The 23,711-nt window shown below is 40.8% G+C and overlaps 3 protein-coding genes across 7 annotated transcripts; 1 reads left to right on the top strand and 2 right to left on the bottom strand.

Annotated features, from left to right (window-relative positions):
• Nucleotides 1-416: 416 nt before the first annotated feature.
• LOC137959848 (uncharacterized) lies at nucleotides 417-6,163 on the bottom strand. 3 transcript variants are annotated; one of them, XM_068807244.1, is made up of 9 exons: nucleotides 6,104-6,163; nucleotides 3,170-3,230; nucleotides 2,933-2,992; nucleotides 2,627-2,797; nucleotides 2,323-2,502; nucleotides 1,497-1,627; nucleotides 1,238-1,406; nucleotides 901-1,030; nucleotides 417-742 (listed from the first exon to the last, which is right to left on the bottom strand). In XM_068807244.1, exons 1-9 carry the CDS (start codon nucleotides 6,115-6,117, stop codon nucleotides 531-533), a joined length of 1,128 nt encoding a protein of 375 aa, XP_068663345.1. In that variant the 5' UTR covers nucleotides 6,118-6,163; the 3' UTR covers nucleotides 417-530. The 3 variants fall into 3 exon arrangements, with proteins under 3 accessions (XP_068663345.1, XP_068663346.1, XP_068663344.1); XM_068807245.1 differs by lacking the exon at nucleotides 6,104-6,163 and adding an exon at nucleotides 3,578-3,669; XM_068807243.1 differs by lacking the exons at nucleotides 3,170-3,230; nucleotides 6,104-6,163 and adding an exon at nucleotides 3,578-4,115.
• A 140-nt stretch (nucleotides 6,164-6,303) lies between these two features.
• Nucleotides 6,304-10,995, bottom strand: LOC137960117 (transcription factor PHYTOCHROME INTERACTING FACTOR-LIKE 15-like). 3 transcript variants are annotated; one of them, XM_068807612.1, is made up of 10 exons: nucleotides 10,931-10,995; nucleotides 9,496-10,665; nucleotides 8,180-9,395; nucleotides 7,993-8,094; nucleotides 7,838-7,903; nucleotides 7,614-7,679; nucleotides 7,011-7,520; nucleotides 6,802-6,922; nucleotides 6,674-6,717; nucleotides 6,304-6,557 (listed from the first exon to the last, which is right to left on the bottom strand). In XM_068807612.1, exons 2-9 carry the CDS (start codon nucleotides 9,585-9,587, stop codon nucleotides 6,704-6,706), a joined length of 2,187 nt encoding a protein of 728 aa, XP_068663713.1. In that variant the 5' UTR covers nucleotides 9,588-10,665; nucleotides 10,931-10,995; the 3' UTR covers nucleotides 6,304-6,557; nucleotides 6,674-6,703. The 3 variants fall into 3 exon arrangements, with proteins under 3 accessions (XP_068663713.1, XP_068663714.1, XP_068663712.1); XM_068807613.1 differs by having other exon boundaries at nucleotides 6,304-6,717; nucleotides 7,011-7,288; nucleotides 7,364-7,520; XM_068807611.1 differs by having other exon boundaries at nucleotides 6,304-6,717; nucleotides 10,931-10,994.
• Nucleotides 10,996-17,790: 6,795 nt separating this feature from the next.
• LOC137958863 (protoporphyrinogen oxidase 1, chloroplastic) lies at nucleotides 17,791-23,370 on the top strand. Its single transcript, XM_068806047.1, has 9 exons — nucleotides 17,791-18,286; nucleotides 18,804-18,989; nucleotides 20,583-20,667; nucleotides 20,797-20,944; nucleotides 21,033-21,113; nucleotides 21,596-21,767; nucleotides 21,864-22,023; nucleotides 22,428-22,531; nucleotides 22,802-23,370. The coding sequence occupies exons 1-9, from the start codon at nucleotides 17,858-17,860 to the stop codon at nucleotides 23,099-23,101; spliced, it is 1,665 nt and encodes a 554-aa protein (XP_068662148.1). The 5' UTR covers nucleotides 17,791-17,857; the 3' UTR covers nucleotides 23,102-23,370.
• The last annotated feature ends 341 nt before the right edge of the window (nucleotides 23,371-23,711 follow it).

Below are 23,711 nucleotides of genomic sequence, written 5' to 3'. Positions count from 1 at the left end.
CGCCTTGTTTTGGCCTGACCCAGTCAAGCACCGCTGCATTTATGATGCTAGAACTGTGCATGGATGATAACAGGTGTTCATGCTGACGAAAATTTTCTCAACGGCTATCCTCTTGTCGTCTGTTCGGAAACTCATCCTCAACCTCTGTCAATTCCAATATTGTTTTGGCCTTACCCAGTCAAGCACGGCTGTCTGAATTTTTTTTTGGAAGGAAACGCGATCTTTCAGGGATCATTATCTCATTTTTTTTTTTCTCAACTTTCATTATCGGTCGATGGAAGAAGGGTAGCATGCTTGGTATCTCTTCACTGTGCGGAACCATGCAGACTTGTAGATTTTAGCTTTTTCAATCTTTCACGAAGCTTATATCGGCAAACTTTAAATAACATGGCTAATTTTCATGCTAGTGCCATGATTTTAATCTTTCCTTAAGACTGAACGGGATAATTGTTCAAGAAAGATATAGAGATCGGTATACAAAGACAATGAAGTAAAGAATGGTAGGTTTAGAAAAATGATGATGAAGAAACTTAAGCAGCCTCAAGCTTGAGATGTGATAAGCTTTGACTAATTGATTCTGCAGATCCTTGCATATCAGTCTCCTTTGTTGCAGCATCTGTTACAGTTTCAGCTCTTTCAACTTGAGAGCTTGGGTCACCAAGACCAAGTTCCATTTCTAGTTTCTTAAACTCATCCTCCATATCATCATCTTCAATATCTTTGGAATGAAGAGGAGCTAATTCTGCAAAAAAAAAAGAAAAAGTCAAACAGTCTGAGCTACTTGGTCATCTTTCATAATCAGTTTATAAATTCTTCCAATTCACCAAGTATGAGCTTACGTTAGGAGATCACTAAATATTACAAAAGCTAAAAGCTTAGCCAGGAGAAGCAGCATATTACCCAGCTCCTCTTCCACTTGCTTCTGAGAAGCAACACACTCATCAAGCTCTTGGAGATGCAGGCGAACTTCGTCTGCACTGATTCCAATTTCCTTGATTGCACGAGCTCCTACTTGGATAGCTTCAGAGACCTGGCACCAAACGTTAAACAAGCAAAATCAAGAGGAACACCACAAACTTAAATTGGACGACAACCAGTGAGGATAACAGAACCGTCCAAAGCTCAACAATGGAACCAAGTCCATCATCAGAAAAGCTTTATCTCCGCAAACGTGTAACAAAGACATTCTGGACAGGGAAATACAAGTTTTAACCAACTATTAGAAGGTCAGACCTACCCTTTTTGTTGCTTCAGCATTTGCAATTGCATCAACAACTTCCTGCACTCGATCCAGATATGCCATCCACTTTTCCCTGCTTTGGGAAATCGTTTTTAGCTGTCTGACATGTCTTAGAGCAGCTGCCTTATTTCCTGACTTGATGAATTCTGAAGCTGATTTTCTTAACCTGCAGAGCACCATTGAATACAAGTCAGACAAGACAGGCTTTTGCAAAGATATTGCCGACAAATTAAGCATAAGAAAAGATTTTTATTACTTCTCACAACGCTGATCAATCACACTGAGCTGTTGTTGAAACCTTTGACTGGTAGAAATCAAGTGCAAAGAGTCATAGTCAAGTGTGGAAATACTGGGAACTGTTTCCAGTGCAAGCGAAATTTTCACACCCTGTAAACAACAGTATGTAATCAGTAGCACAACAAATGCTAAGAGCAGATTCCGGTGACAGATACTTTATCAGATAATTGAACACAAGGGCAATACTATTTGATGCCACCGGCTCCCATCAGTCTGTCCATCACCGACGTCAAGCTAACATTGTTTCCAAGGAAAACAAAAAACCATCTAATTTTTTTGCTGCAGGGTGAGGTTCTCTATTTAGAGTTGGACTGGTCATCAATGACTGACTTTAAAAAACTGAAAAAGATATCAACAGAACGGGGGACCTCACCATGCAGCCAGTACATAATAGTATTGAAAAAAGTGGGCTGCCATACAAAGACAATGTTTATAATGGAAAAATTAATCTTAAAAAAATGAGAGAGATACAATATTGAAAAACTAGTACATGGGAATTTTGGTCATTTCATGTTACCCTCACGCTCATATCTTGATGTAATCTTGTTCCCTACGTTGATTTATGTCCATAGTCCAAGTTTCATGTACATGGGACATGTAAAATGGGAGATATAAGAAGATTATGGGTTTCACTTAATGAGGGGCATTTTCTTTTAATTTTTTCTTTTGTAAAACAACAGTCATAAAAAAAATGATAAGATAAAGAAGTCAGAAGCAGCACCTGACGTTCAAAATCTTACACTAACTCTAACTAAACAAAATGGCAAGGGACCTAGAATTCTTACGTCTACATGATCATTCTTGTTAACCAGATACAGTGCTTTACCGCATCCAGATAAATAACTCAATATCATTGAAGCTTCATCTGACCCCTTGCAGATGCTCTGAAAATTTTCCATGGTTACGATGCAACTTGGTGTCCAGTGGCTCTCTGAGAGAATTTGAATAACCTGATCAGCTCTTTCCTACAAATAACATGCGAACATGATCAACCAAGGAAATTGGTAAATTTTAGCTGCCTAATGGTGGAGAGTGATAGACCATGAAACTTAGACAAGAAAAGAGAAGTAGGAGAAGTGTATTACATGCCTGCAGTAATATCTTCAGAATGAGACGATCACTGGGGAGCTCTTGTGGTTTGGATAACTTACCCAGACTGATCACATGTGAAAATCTTCTAAACATCTGGTAGAGACTCCCACTAGTTGGATCCAGGAGATCTCCACTTTGTAATGTTTCACCATTGTTGTACATTTCAAGCTGACAGAAGTCAAGCAGAAATGAGACAGTCAAATAGAAAATGGGTCGCTTAATAATTTCTGTAACAAGGTATCTGCAGCTGGGATTACTGCAAACAACAAAGATGCAGGCGCCAAACTATGAAGAGATGCTCACCAGAACACGATCAATGCATAAAGGTGTCAAACCGCCTCGAGCAAACCATTTATTCTTTACCTACATCACACTTAGGTTAAGTGAATATTTCTGGAATCTGAATTTCTATCCCACAAACGAGAGTGAAAAAATTTACAACTGAAAACCTCTAAATCCATGAACACCAGTAACCAGAGCTTCTAAAACAAAATTTGAATTCAGAAATATAGAATAGGAACATTGTCCTTTCATTATTACCTCTATGGATGGATGAGTTTTGGCAAATGTAAATTGATGGGCAGAGAAAGGTTTATAGTATCTGGAGTTCAGTTCACACAAAAAAAATTTAAATGATTACATGGGGCAAAAATCCTACTAAATGTTGGCAACTACAGACACAGATTGAAACAGTTTCAAATAACTCTAACCGAGTAAAACTCGATGAGAATATGCAACAAATTTGACAAAACTTCAACCTAAATCGCAGAACATAAAAGAAATAAAAAATAGCAAATTGTTGCACAAAAGGGGCTCCTATCCACTGCCAGAGTCACCAAATGTTATCAATAACCAGTTGTTTAGAAGAAGATTAAACTTCTTTCGCTTCCTTTTGGTCTTGTTTTAAGGGCTTCTCTCAAGTAAAACGAAAATCATCGGACTACTCACCTCCTGCACATGGATAACGAAGACACCCAAATGTCGAGCCACTTTAAGAATCAAGTCTCTCCAGAAAATGAACTTGGGCTCCCAGTCCGATCTCTGCCCGCTAAAAGCCTTGAATCGTGCGGCAGAAATGACTTCATCATCCCAATCAGGTACTTCTTGCCGGATGAAATCGGCCAAGAAGGAATCCATAGAGTCAGAAAAGTTTTTCTACGAAGAGTGAAACATTTACGTCATAGGCGGAGATTTCTCCATTAAAATGTTGAAGGGGAGAGAAGGAAGGCCAACTCGAAGCCGAAATTCCCACCGAATAGGAAAACTCGAAGGAGATAACTTGCCTATCGTGCAGAGGAAACAGGAAAGCCCCTCGTAAAGGCTCCGTTGTTATTGTAGTATACCCAGAGCAACAAGTTCTCGAAATATACGGGCCTATCCAGTGACTAGCAAAAGAATAAAACATTCAGAAGTAAGAGGAAAGGCTATTTATTTATTTATTTACAGATGCATTCATTAAAATTTCAATATTATTTCTGGTCAATAAACTGAGAATTCTAGTGTTGAGATGTTTGTTCTGGTTCAACACGGGAAAGACGATATATGATATTCTTGCATTCTTTTATAAGCATCCTATGTGACTGTAGGAACATTCCGAGAGGCAAACTCTGTCCTTTCCCTTTGCAGACCATTCTCACTCCCATAATCTTTCATCACTATTCATAGCAACTCATAACGGATAACCATAATCCTAATTTTTTTTTCTTCTGCTTCAACTGCCTCTTTAACCGTAATTCACTCAGCTGAACCACCAGCTCGAGGTGTCTCGATTCTGTCTACTTCAGTCGAGACCTGCTCTTTCCAACCACTACAAGTGTCGCTGTTCTTCCCGACCACTACCAATGCCGCTGCTCTTGAAGTACCCATGCCACACCACCTTTTATCTCTTCTAAGGTCTCAGCAAATTCTACGCGAATCTAGAAACTTACATGGTGTGTTTGTTGTCGCTGGGTTGCTCCATTTAGATTTGCATAGAATTAGGATCTTCAACACTTTAAGTAAGTTTGCAGTTTGCAAGATGCTTTTCTTGTGTTTCGCCCAACTGCCCAGTAAGAATGTGCTTGTCTGGAATTCATTTCTTAGACCTTCTGTCATTGTGGATCAATTGAAGTTGAGAGATTGTCCTGTGCCTGATAATTTCACATACCCACTAGTCCTGAAAGCGTGTTCTGGTTTATCTGATCTTGAACGAGGCAGAGAGATTAAGAACTTGATCTACTCCAATGACAGCCATTACAGAAGAAAAGCCAACATTTTCGTGGAATGCGCATTGATAGACATGTTCTGTAAATGCGGTAGTTTAAATGAAGCTCGAGAATCATTTGATAGAATGTAGCAGAGAGACTTGGTGTCCTGGACCAGAATGGGGACAGGACAGAAGCCCAAGTTGACATTAGAAGGATGAAGTCCGGATTCAGAGATTTTCTGCAACAATTCTTCCAGCCTGTGGTAGATTGGGAGCTTTGAAACAAGTGATGGGGCTGCATGGTTTCAGCGTTGTGAGTGGATTTAAGAATGATTTGTGCGTCTCAAATGCTCTTATCGACAAGTACTGCAGATGTGGAATGATAAATCATGCTTGTGCACTCTTTTACAGTACGGAGATTAAAGACGTGATCTCTTGGAGTAGTTTAATTGCTGGCGTTTGCTGAAAGAAGAGTACAATAAGAGCTTGAAACACTTTGCTAAGATGATTGAACAGGACGCAAGACCTGGCCCAGTTACTATTGCTACTACTCTTCCCAGGTTTTCCCACCTTTTAAACTGCTCAGAAAAGGATAGGAGATTCATGGCTATGCAATAAGGCACGGGTATGACCTGGATGGTTTGTGATCCAGAGCTGCTGAATTCATCTTTGACACTGCATCAGATAAAGATATTGCAGTGTGGAACTCTATGCTCATGGGTTATGCCATAAAAAATGATGCTCTTTCAGTATTCAAGATATTTCAGAGAATCCACAGATCAAAATTTAGACCGAATTCTATAACTGTGGTCACTGTTCTTCCAGTTTGCGCCGAATGGGCACAATGAAACAGGGAAGAGAAATACATGGGTATGTCACTAGGAATGCTCTCAGATCTGTATTTTCAGTTCAGAATTCATGGTTATTATGTTCTTCTGTCAGACGTGTTGAAGGTCAGGAACTTGGTAAAGGAAAAGGCTCAGGTAAAGGAAAAGGCTCAAGCACAGAAACCTGGGAACAGCTCGATTCAGGTGGGATGTGCTATTCACTTGTTCAAAAGTCAGACATAAATCACACAAACAGATAGATGAGATTCATAAGAATCTCAAGAACTTGCTTTTGCAGATGGAAGAGGAGGGATATGTTCCTAATTTTAGTTTTTTCTTGCATGATTCCGGAGAGGATGAAGATGATTTATCTAGATTGACTTTAGAAATGAAAAAGTGAAATAAGTCTTACTTAAATCTTTGGGTCTCTGTTTCTCATTTGATCATCAACAAAAAGCATACCTCGTGTTGTACATAACATTCTTGAGTTTTATCGGCAGAGCTTTTGTTTTCTGTGAAGAAGCTTCAATTGTGGTACTTGCATTATAAAGTTCCCCTTTTGTCCTTATATACTATCATGGGTCTGAACTCTGAACCATTTGTTTAAATCTTTATGTTCCTGATGCTAAAGAAAACCAAAAGCTTGAAGGTAAAAGTGCAGATTGAATGAGATCTATCACTGAATCAGTGACACGAAGTACTTGGAATTCACTAAAGAAATTCAATAACAAAGAAATACAGCTCCATTGTCAATGAAATGCTTACACAGGTGTTGATACAACATGAAACCACCATTCATGAGAACCTGCCGTCATCTGGTGATATGTCTGCTAATTGCAACCATTCTGCATTGAAGCTGCAACTGGCAAAAAACAGAGCCATTCTTAATTGTATTCAAGTAGAACACTTATCCTCCCTGCAAGAAAGCGTGTGGTTTAGTTCAAGGTTCCTCTTCTCACAGCATGTCTCCTTCAAAGATATGTACGATTTGAATTTCTTCAGTGTAAACAAATAAATTGAATAAGAAGCAACCATCTCAGTCTTGAGAAAGACACCAAATGATCAGCACTCAAAGCCTGCACAACAGAATTTTTTTTAGTTCATAGAACTTGATTGAAGTAACAGGGAGCGAAAATTTCAAGAGACAGTTATGTACTTACTATTTGTCAAATTAGAAGAAAGGCCATTTCCACTAATATCGTTGATGCCCCCATTACCACTAGTGCGGGACATTGGATTTCCTTCCACCAAATCTGACTGCTTGATGCAGTCTTTAGTAGGCTGGCCAGCATTTAAGATATGATGCAGTTTAATAAATTTATTTAATAAAAAAACCAAATGGAGAAATTGGTCAAGGATAGTGTATTACCAGATCTGAGGCTGGAATATGTGAGGAAACACCATTAATTGAATTTGGTGCTAGAACGTTTAAATTGTCCGTCAAATCTTTCGAACTTGAAGGTGGAGCTGATGAATCAGTTAAAGGGGCACTAGAAGCCCCAAACCAATCAGGTGCTAAAGCAACCTTCTCAGTGCGGCCAGACAAAGGAATAAAGGGAGCATGAGGCACCGGAGTGGGAAAAGCTTGACCTAGTATCCCAAACATTTGTTGGCTTGTTCCTGGCATTCTTTGCAAATTTGATGGTCCTGGAATAGATGAACAAGGAAACTGAGCTCCTGGTATAGGAGGAAAAGGAACGAGAGGACGACCTGATGTCCCACCCATATCGAGCATTCCCATGCCCAAACCGACACCCATGCCCATTCCAATTCCAACTCCCATAGGTGAGAAACACGGGATGTGAGGCATGTGCATTGGTGGCATTCCTGTAGGTAGAATCATGGGAGGCATACACAGTCCCCCTCCCATTGACATAATCTGTGATAATGAACAAACTTGAAATGCATGAGGACAAGATAAAAATTGAATAATTGTTGAACCCACATTCAGAAAAATGATGTGTCAAATTACCTGTACTTGGAGTTGCAGAGTTTTTAGATATTCAATGGCTTCATCAAGCATTGATGCCTTGTCCACCTTTAATAAAACAGAAAGAAAAGTTAAAAACATCATAATCCTCAACATGAAACACCTCGTAGAATTCACGAAGGAACCATCTAGTGCCTCATACAATCCATCCATCAGAAGGTCAGATATAGAAAGACAAAAAGATGCAATTTAATTGAAACACAGACCTTGTTACAATTAGGTATGAGCTCTTGCAGTGCCCTCATTTTCTCATTGATCCTGTCCCTACGTCTCTGCACACACGTGGGACTACAATGAACTCCATAACAAACTTAATAAAGCCAATATTAGTTCCAACGAATTTACAATTTATCAAGCTTACTCTTTCAGATAAATTATGCACTTCTGTAGCCCGACTCCTCTTGGCACTTGTGGCCCGCCCAGACATCAGTTTTTTAGCTCGAATAGATTCATCTTCAACATCCTGAATCAGCATTGAAAACACACTCAACATGGGATGCACAAATTAAATTAAACATCAAGAAAGTGCAGAGTAGTACTAGACTTACTTCGCTCTGGCATTCAGATTCTTCCCCTTCGCGAGCTTTTCTCTTGCACCCATTTTTGGGATCATTTGGAGCTGCTCCAGCACTATCGCCACCAGAACATACAGAAGAGGATGCTACCACAGGCTCCACTCCTTTGACATTCCGTACCTTCTTTGTGGCAACACTTGCAACAAAACTTGGACTTGGACTTGGAATTTGATCAGGTGATCTACTTCTGTTGTCCTTTGATGGATCTTCTTGGCCAATACCTTCCGATTGGTTGCCAGAGATGAATCCCCGAAGAGACTTAGTAGAAGACTTTTCCAAATTCACCTCGGCGGGTATGGAAGGAGGCTGCACTGCATCTCCCTCAATACCTCTCCCACCGGATGATTCACATCGAGAAAGTTCATTTGGGGTGTTACAAATGGAGGGTTTGGACAGCCTTACCCTTTCATCATTTTTCAACCTGTCTATGCTCTGGAGATGGGCTCTGACAATAGCTGCAGGTCTTGAGAAGTGAGAAAAGTTCATTATACCAGAGTTGTTGTTAGGCTGCAAGGGCTTTGGATCTTTCTTCTGTGCAGCCACGGTCGGCATTCGGGTAGAAGAAGCTGGTTCGGTTTGGACTGAATTTGCAAAAAGAGCTCGATCGGAACCCTTGCTGTCAGTCAAGATACTTGATAGATTTGATTTAAGATCAGGAACAGAAGATTGGGTCGAGTAAAACAATGGACTGCTCCTCATTCCAGTGCCGACAGAAATTTCATTGATGGTTTTAGATGAATTCCCCTGTTCTAAGCTCACAGAGCTGTTCGTACGGACTAATAAGTTCCCTTTAACTACCTGACTGTAATTTCTATTTCGGTCAACGGGTACAACACCGTTTTGTGATGAGATTGAATTCATATTAATCCCCGCCATATCAGTTAAAAAGTCCAAGCAATCATCCTTCTGTAACGAATCTTCAACCGGGCAACGCTGCCAAGGAACCATATCGTCTTCTTGAACCAGACTGACATGACCAGATGAGGAAAGTTCATTCATGGAAGACTCCAGATTACGTTCATACCTCCCAATTTTCGGAAGGACATGATCACCTCCGTCTTTCTCAGATGCTTTTGAAGGACTAGAGTTAGTGGCTGTCAAAGAAGAATTTTTTCTCGTTCTACCGGATTGACCCTGCATGACAATCTGACCATTCTCCCACAGCAGCTCCACGAACTCATGTTCCGCCCTGAATTACCATTTGACAAACAAGAAGAAAATGATAATGTAAGACAGTGCGAAACTGTAATTGGGACCGTGAAATTTGAGGAGATGGACTTGGAACTCACTCGAATGAGAGATTGGAGGAGCAAGCGGTCGTTCTGATCTGATTCAGTTCATGTCTTCGCTTTGGAATCTGATGAATTTCGGAGAGAGGCATGGCGAAAAGAGACTAGGAACAGCGTTTCTCAGTCAAGGTCCATAACTTAAAAATGACCCATCATTGGCGCTCTCCATATCCTGAATTCTAAAACACAACCCTCCAGGTAACTCTCACTCAACAAAATTTATTTCTTTAATCGAGCCATAAAAAAGCACCGCCAGATCTGAACAACCTCTGTAAAAAGAAGCCTCAGCGAGCCTCTAGAGTCTGGGCAATAAATTCCACCTTTCAACACTGTCTCAAACGAAATTAAAACCCTTTTCCGCACGAATCAACTTTCAGCGACTAAAATTTCCAATCAACATCACAGTAAGATCTCAGAAAAGTCCAGTAAAAGAAATCCCTCCTCTGCGTTCTGGTCCCTTGTTTCCGAAACGGAATTTTAAGTCGGAAATGCACTGAAAGCTTCCTTAAACCTGCGTAAAAGCTTCCATTTGATAGCACATATTCCACCTCAACATTATAGAAACAGAAAGAAATTGGTGGATGTCCACAACAGGCTCATTTCAGTAACCAGTGTTCACAAACAGCATCAGCCAAATGCATCATATTCTCACTCAAAACAAGCAGCTAACCAAAGCTAATATCGAGAGAGATCCAAATTCACCTCAACCCCCTTCAGTCTTTCAAAGTCACCGACGAGAAAACCGGTAACTCGCCTACTTCGCCGGCTCCATTTTAAACAACCAGAAACGCCCTTCTATAACGCAACTGAACTCAGAAGACTACAAACACCACCGACCATCAGCGATATTCAAAAAGTAGTCAAATAAGTCTTCGCAACTTTCAAATATACGTATCTGTCTCCGATTTACAGAGACGAAGTTCTCGAGATGGTGTGAATTCAACTAAACTCCTTAGGGAAGCCGGAGAAAGCTTTTCAAAAGCCACACTTCATTCTTAAGAAGTCAAGCCAACCCAGTAGCGATAATAACTCTCTCCACCACTCCTCCAAACCATGGTTAGTTTCTTCAAGCTCAGCCAGGAGCCATTGCTACTCTTCCCTATTCTCTCACTACTGACCCGGGTTCGACGATACAAGTGTCAACTGCTCTTCCCATCCAATGGCTTGTGACTACAAGTTTCCAGAAAAAAATAAGATAAACACCAAGTGGCTGTACTATATGGTTGTCGCTATTATCTAACATAAAAAATTCTGATAATTTAGAAGTATTCAACATTTTTTAATCTGAACTATAAGATGCTACCTGTGTGGTCGTTTTAATAGTAATATAATAAGGCCGGGAGGAGGTCCGATTTGTTGAAATTTTAAATAAAAACCAGGGGATGAAGAAAGAGATTGAATTGCTGATGATGTTTCTAAAAATATCAGGATAGACCTTATTGATGGAGGAGTCCAACCAGCTAATCAATTCAAGAAAGTAAGATATGGTTGATACGATTCTCGGAACAGAAGAATTGACCTCCATTAAAGTAAATCATCAAGTAGGCCAATCGTCTGATCTCCCTTATCTTGGATTTGGGTTAGGCTACAAGAAAAAGAGAGAAGGACAGGACTACCTGAGAGAAACAAAGGAATCCTTGTCACAAGGCTTAACAGAAAGAGGCCAAGAAGCAGGACAAGAAGTGGTGATAGAAATGGTAACTTGGGTCGGGTCCTCAGACCCTCTGAAGGTGATCTTCCCCTTTTATTGTTCATGAGTTTCCCTGCTGAGAGAGTCGAAACTGGGATGAAGAAGACCTCCGAGTTCTATCACTCTCACGATTTTAAGGACATAGCAGAGGAACATAAAGTAGAGGGCCGCGTGCGCTTCACGTGTTGGAGGGCTTACATGCATGCATTTGCTGGTGAAAAAGCGAGCCACCTGTACAATCAAAATGAGGACATGGGCCCTCGCACTGTGCGAGCCGAGGGCAGGACCATCGCTCGAGCGGCAGTTTTGTTGTTGTGAACAGATCAGTCAGTCGGTCGTTAATAGGAGAGTTAATGCGAGTGAAGGACTCTATGGTCTCTATCCTTGCACAGTCCCGATTTTTATCGGTAGGTACAGGATAGGAAGGAGAGTGGACCGCCCACTTTGGCTCAAAAACAACGTCACTGACGACGTGACACTAGATTTTCGATTGCCCACTTTAAGGGTCAGCGTGGCTCGTACCTTTTGTTGCGTGGTGAGAACGAACTTGAGCTGGACCACGAACATCCATTGTGGGACAGAATCGAGTCCACCCCGCAGCAAACCAGAACCGAATCAATTCTGGTAGATGTGCGAGGAAGGAAAAAAGCAACGGTGTGTAATGCCAGGTGGTTTCGGATAGCGTCTGCGTGTCTAAGACAGCTGCGGCCACCTCGGAGCTGGGATGCGGTTCGTTGATGCCTTACGCAACACCCTAGCTTTCCTTTTCGCCCGATTGTTGAGTGCTGACAAGCATCAGATTTGGAAATTCCTGTTCGTTCAAGCACTCCTTCAACAGAAGCTTCAATCCTTTGCATCTTTTTCATCGCAGTCAAGAAAAACCATGGAAATTCCTCTTTAGAGAGCCTCTGCTGTTCTTTGAAACAACACCAACGAACCGCCACATCAGTCACCAACACCGATTAAAGAGGTATCTCGTGAAATAGATAAATTGGATTGAAAGATTAAGGGAATGGGAAAGAGGATTTATGTAGTTATTCACTGAGAGTAGAGTATGAACACTTGTCTCGTTCATAGCAGCCATCTTTTTTTCGGCGTCATCCAGTTGAACACCTACTGCCTCTTCTGCTTGTAAGAGAAGCTTTCCGTGCGATGATTCTAATCAGCCACTTCGGAAGGCCCAGAACAATTATAGTTGCATTAAGTTTTCCTAACAAGCTGAAGTTTGTAATTAAGAGAGAGAGAGAGAGAGCTGAAAGGGTAGATTCAATCTTCTTTTGGTATGTTACTCTGTCGAGATCGTCACCAATTATAATAATTTAAAAGGGAGAAATAGACCTATGTCTGTCTGCTTCTGCCTTCAGTTCCATGTGGAAAGTTTCAAGCTCTTCGAATGCGCTGTATGCTGACTGACCTCTTCTTTGAATTTCCCATCCATATGCTTCAGCCTTTCTTGTTTTTCTGCATTATCGACTCGGCCTCGAGGACAGCTGCCCAAAGTTGCTAATTAAACAGAAAGATTCAGTAACCGATAACGTGGTCCCAGCAGGCATGGACTCTTTAACGGATCCTACAGGCGCACAGAATGCAGAGACAAATATGGAGTAAGCAGCTCCATTGGCATCTCCAGAATGTGAGTACATATACAAATAACCTATTCATCGATATGGACGCTAAAGATGCCATAAGAGCACGAGAATAATTTGATTGCCTGACAGTGTCGGGTAAACGTAGAGATGCAGGCAATTTTGGTAAGTAGAGAAACAGTAAAGCGTCGTATTAAACCCAAAAGAAATGATGATTTGCCACCCAATTTGTCCAATTTCGTTTCCATACCTTCAAATCTGAAGTCTAAGCGTTTCTTCTTTGATCGGCTGAGGCTTTTGAATTTCTCCCTGAAGAGAGTACGCAGTTTTCGTAATGATCACAAGATTCTGGAAGCAGACGTCAATAGAAACCACTAAGCAAACAAAACATACACGTCTGTTTGAATCTGTGACTCGACGCTCTGTAGCTGTGAATATAGTTTGTCGAAGAGAGACGCCAGTATCTCTGAGCGTTTTTTCCTTTTCTGGGATTTCATCTTTGTTTTAGATCTTTGTAAAAGCAAGGCAAGCTGATGATTAGCACTGAGATGCGAAACAAGAGTAAACCAGAGGTGAATCATTATCTCGAAATCAATCTGCTACCAAAAACTGGAATCAACTAATGTGCACGATAAAACCAGCTCCAGAAACTAATACTGTTAGAAGCTTTTAGACACAGTAACATCGGTTAAACAAACTCGAATTATGATTTACAGGAACGAGAGACCATTAACTGAAAAGGTAAACTGATAAAGTCACAACCTTGCCAAACCAACTTCATGGCTTTGGGCAGATGCCCCTTGGAAACCGTCAGTTGCTTCACTGCCTGACAATCGATTACGATATAATGGAGGTTAGATAAAGAAGAATGATAATAAAGATAGTGGGTGATGGAAAGTGGACGATGTGCGTAATTACTGGAGGTGCCCATTGGGGAAGGTGAAGCCAGACAGTACTTGGAAAGCTTTATGTATTCTTGGCAGCCCAGCTTTTTGTGCAGAGAGTTTGCAGGTGTAACAGATACTGAAGACCATCCACCTGTTGTTCTGAATCCTGCAAATGACTTAAAAAATCGATATTAATAATCCAGCCCATGACTAGAGTAGAAACAATCAGATAAGAGGGAAAACAGATTATACAAGTACAAAAGAAAATTGAGAGGACACTGATTCTATGGATTAAATAAGCTATACTTCCTTAATATTCTGAATGGAAATTGATTTGGCTCGACATAATATAATGCAATGTTATGAAAGCAGTCACTAATTTTAATCTACAGTGGATGTAAGGAAGAGAAACTTTTTTGAACCCATAGTATTTTATGATGTTAAATCTGCTAGTACATATATATTAGTGTTGGGTTAGTCTCTTTCATTAATTGAGTCTTATTGATCTTTTCCCATTGATTGAAAAAAAACCAACCCACATGTAATTGCAAATTTGGTCTCTCATTTATGTGTTTATGTATGCTATATATATATGTATGAAATATGTACAATCAGAGTTTGAACTGTGTAAGCCCTAAGCATGCTTGGAAATCATCGAAAAAACCTTTGTCAATCACTGCTTCCAATCCCTCGTGATCGTCGTCTCCATGTAAAGACAATGATAACTGCTGTGCATCTTTATCTTTCGTGATTGTTAGTGGACTCCTGAGAGGTGATTCAATCTCTCTTCAACGATCCTAACTATGGTCAAGGTAAAACAGGAAAAAAGAAAGGTAAGACAGTTCCAACAGGATGTGCAGAATAAATTTAATCATAGCAGCTTCCCTAACCCTGAATAAAACCCAGCAAGTCCCACAAATTTGCCCAGACTAAGGATACGGAGGCATCTTGATGTTCATCTTCTCTAGACCCAGATTATGAAGTGTAGTCCTCAAATTGGAAAACCCTCTTAATGTGGATCTTTCTCCCACTGCAGAAAGAACTGGAGGTGTTCTTTATGGTTGAGATAATATTATCGGGGAATCACTTTCCATGGGTGAATTCATTGCAAATGTTGGGCTGGGAGCTCGATCTTGTGAACATGCATGCTTTGGTTTGGAGCCACTACACTTCTCATATTGCTCCGCATCCTTTTGTGTTGCTTGGGATGAAATATTACCTAGTTCTGTGTTTACCTGTAATGGCACCCTTGCTTTATATACTTGAGAAGTCGTTTCCTTTTTTGGCTTTTCCAGATTTTGCACTGGTAACTTAGGACTTTGAGAAAAATCTTCTATCCTACTACCTCTTGATGCAGTTTTCTGGGGCAGATGCTGTTTCTTTTCTTCAGAAAAGCTAATTCTGCGTGGCTTGATCCTGGATCTCTCATTCTCATTTTTCTTGCTCTTACACTTGTTAGGACAGCTACTAACAGCCCGAGTAGATACACCTGCTTGTCCTTCTGCTGCATTAAATGTAAATATATTCTTCTTGGAAGGGCTCGATGAAGGTGGCAAATTCCAAAGTTTCTAATCTCCGGAGGCAATTTTGGTTGTCTTTTTTATGGACGCTCGTTTCTAGTTAGAGAACGAGTTACTGGCCTCTAAACAGTTCTAGTTGAACTTTCTGTTGAAATTTCACGCTCGGCCCATCCTGGGTTAAGTACGCTAGTCTTCCGCTCCTAACATGCCGGTCTTTTGGATGTATTGGCTAGGTGCTTTAATATTTGGTATCAGAGTTGGGCACGTCACGCCGCGTGTTGAGATTTTACGCTCGGCCCATCCTGGGTTAAGTACGGTAGTCTTCCGCTCCTAACAGGCCGGTCTTTTGGGATGTATTGGCTAAATACTTTAACACTTTCATAATCCATTTCTATTGTATCCGAGTTCAGCTTTGGCTTCCTAATTTCACACCGATTAATTTTTCTGGTCTGTAGCTTTGAATTTCTTCTGTCAGTCTCATGAGTTGGCGAGTTTGCTTTCAGGGGTTGCTGTGAGTAAGCAGTCCCAAGTATCTCCCAGAGCTTCATTCTCAGAGCTTCATTGCTTTCCCTTTATTGTTTCGTTTGTTCGGTTAGCACCAGCAGATTCAACCGGCGCATGTATTTCGTTTCTTGCAGCAAATGCAAACTCTTCTTTTTCCATGTCCGTGCTGTTTTCTGTCTACCTTCCATAAGTAACAGTTTTTCTATATATTCCTTCATCAGTAACATGCTCGTCCCGTGCAGTAACAAATGCAAATTCTTCCACTGTTTCCTTGTTCGTACTCTTTTCTCCCTTCTTTCTACGTCTGATTCCATCAATTTTCTTACGTGAAACACCACTAGTTTGAAGAATTTCTGCCTGTTTTGCAGACGTCTGAACACTATTTCTCAAGGTTGCGTTCAAGGATCTTGAGGAAAGCCACCCAGTAGGCCCTTGAGTTGGTTCTGGTCGCCTGCATTCCATGGTCTCGCCTGTTCACACATCTGTCTTCTTCTATAATTTTTCCTTGAGAAGATTTAAATTTCTTCTCCGGGGAATGCAGTTCCTCTTTTCTGACGCGTGACGTTGCTTGGACAGAATCTTGTATCATAACCCCAATAGAAACCTTTTGACCTTGGCTACTCTGATTAAAGTTCCAACCCAACATTCCCTCCTGTGAATGAGACGATATTACCAACTTTCATAAAGGCAGTTCTGTAAATGCTTGCGAAGTTGCCTTGACTGACTTAGAAGCTCAAAAAGATGTTCCTGAAGTTATGATAGATCATATGAACCGGTAGCTAGCACACTGAAAAATATCTATATCCAGCGGGTGATCAGATCAAATATATCTGAAATGTTGCTTTAGAAGCTAACCACCTAATTAAAAAAGGGTTCACGAGCAGATAAGACCATAAGCAGACGATAAAAAAAACTAGGCATATAGGAAAACATAAAGTAGATTCTCTTACTTCGCACAAATTTCTCTGTTCAGCAAGCCTCATGGTAGCTATCCCGTGAACTTAGATGGAGATCAAAACTTCGCCTACACAAGTAGAAGCCAAGAAATTTCAGACAGAAAATTTCTCAAGCGTCGTACATGACATCAATAACTGACGGGATGAAACATCAGAATGCCTCTATTCTGTACTGAATAGTCTCCAACTCAGGAGGAGAAAAAAAACAAAAACAAAAAAAAAAAATCGAGTTGTAAGCTTAGATTACTGTTTCCTCGGCAGTGAAAAACCAAACTGAACATAAGTAGTCACTGAAAATCTCTAGATCTAGAGCTTACATGCTCGAATTTGTAAACTCTTCAGATTCTTTCTCTACCTTGAATTTCGTAATCGTCGTTTCCAAATTCCTATCGCCGGTCTAATCTTAATTTCTCGTCATACTAAATATCTCTGGTCATTCGGATACAGAGAACCTGATTGCCAGCTCAAACGAACAGAAATTTTTCAAAATCGAAATCAAAAGTCGACGGTTGGAAGAGCTTTATGATGGAGATGGAATAAAAAAATTGGAGCTCCGGACATCAAGATTATTCAAAATAGGTGAGAAAGCCAGCATAGCGATCACACATACAGTACTTTCCGCATGACAGGTAATTGAACTCCAACGCTGTGCCTTTTCTTCTTTTCTTTCTCTCTGAATTACAGATAGAACTCTCAGAATTGCCTGCTATGGTGATCTTATGCGTGTATGGTTAACCAAGACGCAGGATCAGAAGAAAAAGAACGAGAGGAAAGGAGACTGAGAGCGAAGCATCGACGTCGGATTTCGGAAGCTTTCGCTTTAAGGCGGGAAAATAAACGTGAAATGAGAGTTTGAACGGGGTCCAGAGCATTTGCCCGCCCATGGGAGCAACTATGGCACATGTGGCCGGTGGATCCAGTTGGGTTTGGGCCGTTGGATTCGGTTGGGTTCGGGCCCATGCAAGCTATTGATATAGCTTATTTAATAATTTTTATTTTTTTTAAAGCCTGGTTCATTAAACGCTGATTGACCTGGTCGACTCGCTCTAGCCCACTCGGGTTTCCAGGTCCCCGATTCCGAGTAATGAAACCTTCATTAAAACAGCCCAAGGGATAATAAATCACGAATATTGACGACCCAAAATCAAATGCCCCAAGTCAAGAACATTACTATCCGACGCTGATCGTTATCCACTCTGCTCCTCACAAATCTTCTTTCATGGCGTCGCTAACAGAACTCCTCCCGCTTCCTACCCGTTGGTCATTCTCCGCCCGGTCCGGCAGTCGAAACCCCGGCTCGTCATCTCACGCCAAAAATCCCTTCGTCAATTTACCTACTAAAACCAAACGCCTGCTTTTATCACGATGCTCCGTCGTCAAAGAGTCCATGATTTCTTCTTCAAAGCCTGGTGGAGACGGCGCCGCTGATGGGTACTCCGTAGACTGCGTTGTTGTCGGAGGTGGTATTAGCGGCCTCGGCATTGCTCAAGCACTTGCGACTAAGCATGGAGATGTTGCTAGGGAGGTCATTGTCACTGAAGCTAGGGATCGCGTCGGCGGGAATATCACTACCGTTGAGCAGGATGGGTATTTGTGGGAAGAGGGTCCCAACAGCTTCCAGCCGTCTGATCCAATTCTGACTTTAGCGGTATGCAGTTGTGGGTGTTCATGTTTTTCTAGTTCTCTAGGTTTTGAACGGAACCTTTTTTATTAGTAACGGCCAACATTTTGATGTTGAGTACCATTTCTTGGTCGCTCTTGAATCAATTATGTGATTTTAGGCTTTGTGCGTTAAAATGGGAGGGATTATTGTTTTAGAATGTAGCAGTTTGTTGCCATGTGCATTCGCGACTCGCGAGAGTCCTTTCACTAGGTAGTTTGGAGATTTTTTCTCTGTCTACAGGGATTTTCTTCTTCTATGTTGAAACTCGAAGCCACATGAGACGTCATTTGTTCATTTATAGCTCGCCATGTGTATTGATCAAGTGGGGATAAAACAACTGTCCGACTGGGAAATCTTTTATGTCTTTAAATTTCGAATATAAGAAGTGAAGTTAGATTAAATTTCCTTTCTACTGAAAACTTTCTCCGTTCCGGGCACGTTATTATGTACTTCTCATCAGTTTTCTATATCCTCTGACGGATAGAACATCTTGCTACTGCAGGTGGATAGTGGCTTAAAGGACGAACTTGTATTGGGTGACCCTGATGCACCTCGATTTGTATTATGGAATGGAAAACTGCGACCAGTTCCTGCTAAGCCAACTGATTTACCATTTTTTGATTTGATGAGTTTTGGGGGAAAGCTAAGAGCTGGATTTGGTGCTATTGGGATTCGGCCACCTCCACCAGTTTGTCCTCTTTACTCTTCTCTTTAAGTTTATCAGATTATATTTTCTATTTGTATCAATGCTTGCATTGTCTGTCTGTCTCTGTGTGTGTCCTGTGCTTGAGTCTGTCTGCATAGGCTTGTGAATGCAAGCTCTTGTATTTATATTTGCACATCCTTCAAAGCACACCAAGCATGGGTTTAGGCAATGGAAAGGGCATTACAGGAATGGAGGATGAGCATCAGATTATCCTTTCTCTTGTTTTAATATCCAAGAAGTTACCAAATTTAGCTTTTGGATGCAACAAAAGTTTGCACTAAAACCTTGGCATATTTTTGCACAGTTTGCTGATTGGTAGGAAAAGGCAAATCAGTACAAATAGTTTAAGATGATTATTGGTGGCCCTTGTGAAAGGGCCTAAGTGGTTATGACTGAGATTGCTTACTTGAAATTTTTGAATATTTAGGCATTCTTCTTCAAATTTGCTTGCATAGGATGAGATAGATATTTTAAATGTATTTTGGTGGAATGCCAGACTATTTAAAGGCTGTAACAGGATGTGGAAGTCAACTTCCCTGTTTTTGGTCTCTCCCTCTCTCCCTCTCTCCCTCCCCTTTCTTCTTCTTCTTTCTTCTTTATTCTTCTTCTTCTAAATTATTCTTCTCTATTCTCCTATTTCTCATTCCAAATTCTCTTTTCTTCCTCTCTATTGTCTTCTTTTATCTTTTTAATTGAAGCAACTAACCGACATCTGATACGACAATTACAATTCGTGCCTCATCCCGCATCAGTTTGGTATAAGAGCCAGGTTCCATCAGCCAACTAAAAATCACAATCTTCCAACTCGTCTCATCAAATCCAACCCAATTTCAATCTTCCTCATCTATTTCTTTCTCTTCCTTTTCTATTCCCCTTTTGCTTCTCTTTTCCCCTTTACCTTTATTTACTGGAATTTTCTCCTCCTCGTCTGAGATGAACACCCATTCGCTACCGACGCACTCTTGCTCAGATCGAACCAGAGCAGCCTCCAAACCTTCAAGCTGTCATCAGCAGCTCACCGCCAACTGCAGAAAGAGAGGAAAAAAAAGAGCCTTTATCGTCCCGTTGCCGTCGCGAAATCGACATTGGTTCGTCTTCTTGCAGCCATTTTGACATCGCCTCTGACCCCCCCCCCCCCCCCACACACACACACACACACAATACCTTTTACCATTTAAGTGGCTTCGCATGTGGCAAAAAAAATCCCCTTTTTGCTAATTTTGGTTTGAACTCGAATAAATCCGGGATCCCATTTGTTGAGGTACTATATAAACCCTAAGAGTTAAACTCAATGGGGTCGAGTTCTCCAACAACGGGATAATTGGTGGGGGCGCCAGTATGCCCACTGGGCCCCAATGGATCCACCAATTATGGTTAAAATTATTTTTATTTTATCTTTCCTGATTTTACTGGATTTGATCAGATAGTGATCTTATCTATTTCTCATTCCAGATTCTCTTTTCTTCCTCTCTATTGTCTTCTTATATTTTTTAATTGAAGCAATTAGACAATTACAATTTGCACCTCATCCCACATCATATTTTGCCATAATTTAGTGTCTGACAAAGGTTACAGGGTCACGAGGAATCAGTTGAAGATTTTGTGCGACGTAATCTTGGAGATGAGGTTTTTGAACGGTTGATAGAACCATTTTGTTCAGGTCTGTGATTTTAAGTAGAAATTTTTTGTTGTGCATGTTTCTGTCAGTCTAAGCTAAACGTTAGACTTGTAGTTAATATTTTCTTCTTTGATGGGACTGTGTTTCTAACAGACAGCTGCTCTTTTGCAGGGGTATATGCAGGTGATCCTTCCAAGCTTAGTATGAAAGCTGCATTTGGGAAAGTTTGGAAGCTTGAGCAGAATGGGGGCAGTATCATTGGTGGGACCTTTAAAGCAATTCAGGAGAGAAGTAGAAGTCCCAAGCAACCTCGTGACCCGTAATAAATTCAACATAAGATACATTTTTTTTGTGTTTCAGTTGACTGTAGCATGTTCCAATAAGCATTGAGTTCAGTTAACTTGCAGCCGCTTGCCAAAACCAAAGGGCCAGACTGTGGGGTCTTTTAGGAAGGGACTTGCTATGCTGCCTAATGCAATATCTGCTGGGTAAGTTTGACCCTGTGCTTGTTTTCATTTTGAAACAGTCAGTATAGGACATATTGACGGTGGTGTGCCTCATGATGTGAACAGAGTAAGCGATTCACAAACTTTATGTGCTCAGTAATGTTGACTGTTAGTTGGATGACTAGGCATATTGACTGGACCATTAAAAAGAAACATAATGACTCAGTGTCTACTTGGCGTACAGACAACTACATATACTTTAAATTGTGAATATCTGGGCTATCCAACTGGTTTGCCCTGGCAAAACCCATACCACTTGTGCTATTGATAGCCCTAGAGTGTACCTTATGTATGGAGTCTGTTGGTATTCTAGTTTTTTTTTCCTAAGAGATTTGGTGTGGAGTACTTCTATTTGTTTCTAATTTTAAGCTTGTCCCCCAATGTTGCATGTCCACTGGTTTGCTGATTCTTTCCCTTTTTGTCCGAAGATTATGGGTTCCAACTGACTTTTGCTTAATTTCCAGATTAGGTAGCAAAGTTAAACTATCTTGGAAACTCTCCAGCATAAGAAAGTTGGATGGTCGTGGATATACTTTGATATATGAAACACCTGAAGGATTGGTCTCTCTTCAGGCCAAAAGTGTTGTGATGACTGTTCCATCATATGTTGCAAGTAGTTTGTTGCAACCACTTTCTGTATGTTTCGTTTCTTAACTTATGTGCACTCTTTTTTACATCAGTAATATGATTTATATATTTTAGTTTGATTTCATTTCACATGTTTATTGGCAGGAAGTTGCTGCAGATGCTCTTTCAAAGTTCTATTACCCGCCAGTTGCAGCAGTCACTGTTTCATACCCTAAGGAAGCTATTCGGAAAGAATGTCTGATGGATGGTGAACTGAAGGGATTTGGCCAATTGCATCCTCGCAGTCAAGGGGTGGAAACCTTAGGTACCATGTTTGAAGAAAACACTTATCAGTTTTATGTTTTGTGCATATATTGCCATTTTGCTTTCCAGGATTAGCATTTCTGGTCACCTCGATTTTTTGTATGCAAACCCGTTTTTGAGTTTCTTCATTTTGTCTTTCAGAGAGCTTAGTTATCACAAAGGTGCACTTTTTTTCTATTGTAAAGGTGATTGTGAAATGAACTGCACTGTGGGGACTAAAATTATATGGAAATTGGAATTCTTTATGGTTCAGGGATAAGCAGAGATATTTGTTTTAGCCTTTAGTTGCGTTTTGCATATGTAATTAATGGATTTGCTTGCATGCAGAATCTCTCTCTCTCCGTCTGCCTTTTTTTTATGTTTCTAAGTAAAAAAAATTTGACCTTTTGTTCTTGTTATTTTCAGGAACTTTATACAGCTCAACACTCTTCCCTAACCGTGCACCGCCTGGAAGGGTTCTGCTTCTGAATTACATTGGAGGAGCTATCAACACTGGAATTGTTTCTAAGGTATGCATTCAACTCTCTTTTCCAGTTATATGGTTTTAGTGCAACCAATGTTTATCACGGAACCTCTATTTCAATTTGCACCAATAATGTTTCTCTTTACACACCTCTTAACTCCTGGAACAATCCGTGACCCAAATCTTGAGTTGTCTCTGTTGTTTTAATCATGTTAACCATCACTAACCTTAAACCCATGGTTAGATTTTGTGTTATTCTGTGCTTTGAGAAGCAGTTCTTTATGTTCTGTAATGTGTAATCAATGGTTGGCCACAGAGCAAGAGCGACCTGGTGGAGGCTGTGGATCGAGACCTAAGGAAAATGCTCATAAATACAAATGCGGTGGATCCACTGGTTCTGGGTGTAAGGGTTTGGCCCCAGGCCATACCACAGTTCTTGATCGGTCATCTTGATCTTCTTGAAGCTGCGAAAACTGCACTGGAAGTTGGTGGGATGGAAGGCTTATTCCTGGGAGGTAACTTTGTTTCTGGTGTGGCTTTGGGCCGTTGTGTGGAGGGAGCTTATGAGAGTGCCGCTCAAGTGTCAAATTACTTGGCCAAGTACGCTTGCAAATGACTCAGGCTTCCTTCACTGTAGCAGAGGGCTTGTGGAAGAGGCATATTGGAGTTGCCTCCAGCTTCCATTTTTTATTCTGATGAAACTCCCAAAGTGAGTTTAGTATATGGCCTAATTCATTTGCTGATCTCTTCTGTGAAACTAAGAGCAGTCCTCCCGGTCTCGTTGGGCAATTTTTTTTAAGAAACTAACAGGCTCAGCCGTCCGTGTTCAAATCTGACTGTTTGATTATAATCTAATAGATATTCATGGTTTTGCTATTAATTTAACTTAATTAAAATTTTAAGATAAAATAAGAAATTAATAGCAAAAGGAGGCGCCTCCGCCATGAGACACCCATCTTTGTGTTTTCTAGATCTACGAACTCCATTCTTCAGTACTGCTCTTAAAAGTCTACGTACAGGCTTTCCTAACAAGATTACACCAGAACAGGCGCCACATATTCGCGTAAATGCCCAAGAGAAGAAGGCGTACAGAAATCAAGCCAGGAAAAGGGATCCTGCCTCTCTCTTGGGGAACCCATCGTGGGACATGCTTGCTTCCTTCGAGTTTGACCGGAGGAGGAGAAGAAGAAGGGAAAATAAGGTGTAACTTGGCTTTTCATTGGGTT

Source organism: Aristolochia californica, unplaced genomic scaffold, assembly GCF_029961685.1.
Source record: "Aristolochia californica isolate CCGP_79_NKW_82.1479 unplaced genomic scaffold, dmAriCali1.0.hap1 SCAF_3, whole genome shotgun sequence".
In the NCBI taxonomy this organism is placed as follows: Eukaryota; Viridiplantae; Streptophyta; class Magnoliopsida; order Piperales; family Aristolochiaceae; genus Aristolochia; species Aristolochia californica.
This window is presented reverse-complemented; position numbering and strand designations above follow the sequence as displayed.

Excerpts from the sequence above, each read along its gene's own strand:
- LOC137959848 (XM_068807243.1), bottom strand. The coding sequence starts at position 3,766 with ATGGATTCCTTCTTGGCCGATTTCATCCGGCAAGAAGTACCTGATTGG. Across the intron at positions 2,993-3,577 it reads TCGTTATCCATGTGCAGGAG|GTAAAGAATAAATGGTTTGC; the intron begins GTGAGTAGTCCG and ends AGTGTGATGTAG. Across the intron at positions 1,628-2,322 it reads ACAAGAATGATCATGTAGAC|GGTGTGAAAATTTCGCTTGC; the intron begins GTAAGAATTCTA and ends TGTTGTTTACAG.
- LOC137960117 (XM_068807612.1), bottom strand. The coding sequence starts at position 9,587 with ATGCCTCTCTCCGAAATTCATCAGATTCCAAAGCGAAGACATGAACTG. Across the intron at positions 7,904-7,992 it reads TGCATAATTTATCTGAAAGA|AGACGTAGGGACAGGATCAA; the intron begins GTAAGCTTGATA and ends ACGTGTGTGCAG. Across the intron at positions 7,521-7,613 it reads CTCTGCAACTCCAAGTACAG|ATTATGTCAATGGGAGGGGG; the intron begins GTAATTTGACAC and ends TCATTATCACAG.
- LOC137958863 (XM_068806047.1), top strand. The coding sequence starts at position 17,858 with ATGGCGTCGCTAACAGAACTCCTCCCGCTTCCTACCCGTTGGTCATTC. Across the intron at positions 18,287-18,803 it reads ATCCAATTCTGACTTTAGCG|GTGGATAGTGGCTTAAAGGA; the intron begins GTATGCAGTTGT and ends TTGCTACTGCAG. Across the intron at positions 20,945-21,032 it reads CCCAAGCAACCTCGTGACCC|CCGCTTGCCAAAACCAAAGG; the intron begins GTAATAAATTCA and ends GTTAACTTGCAG.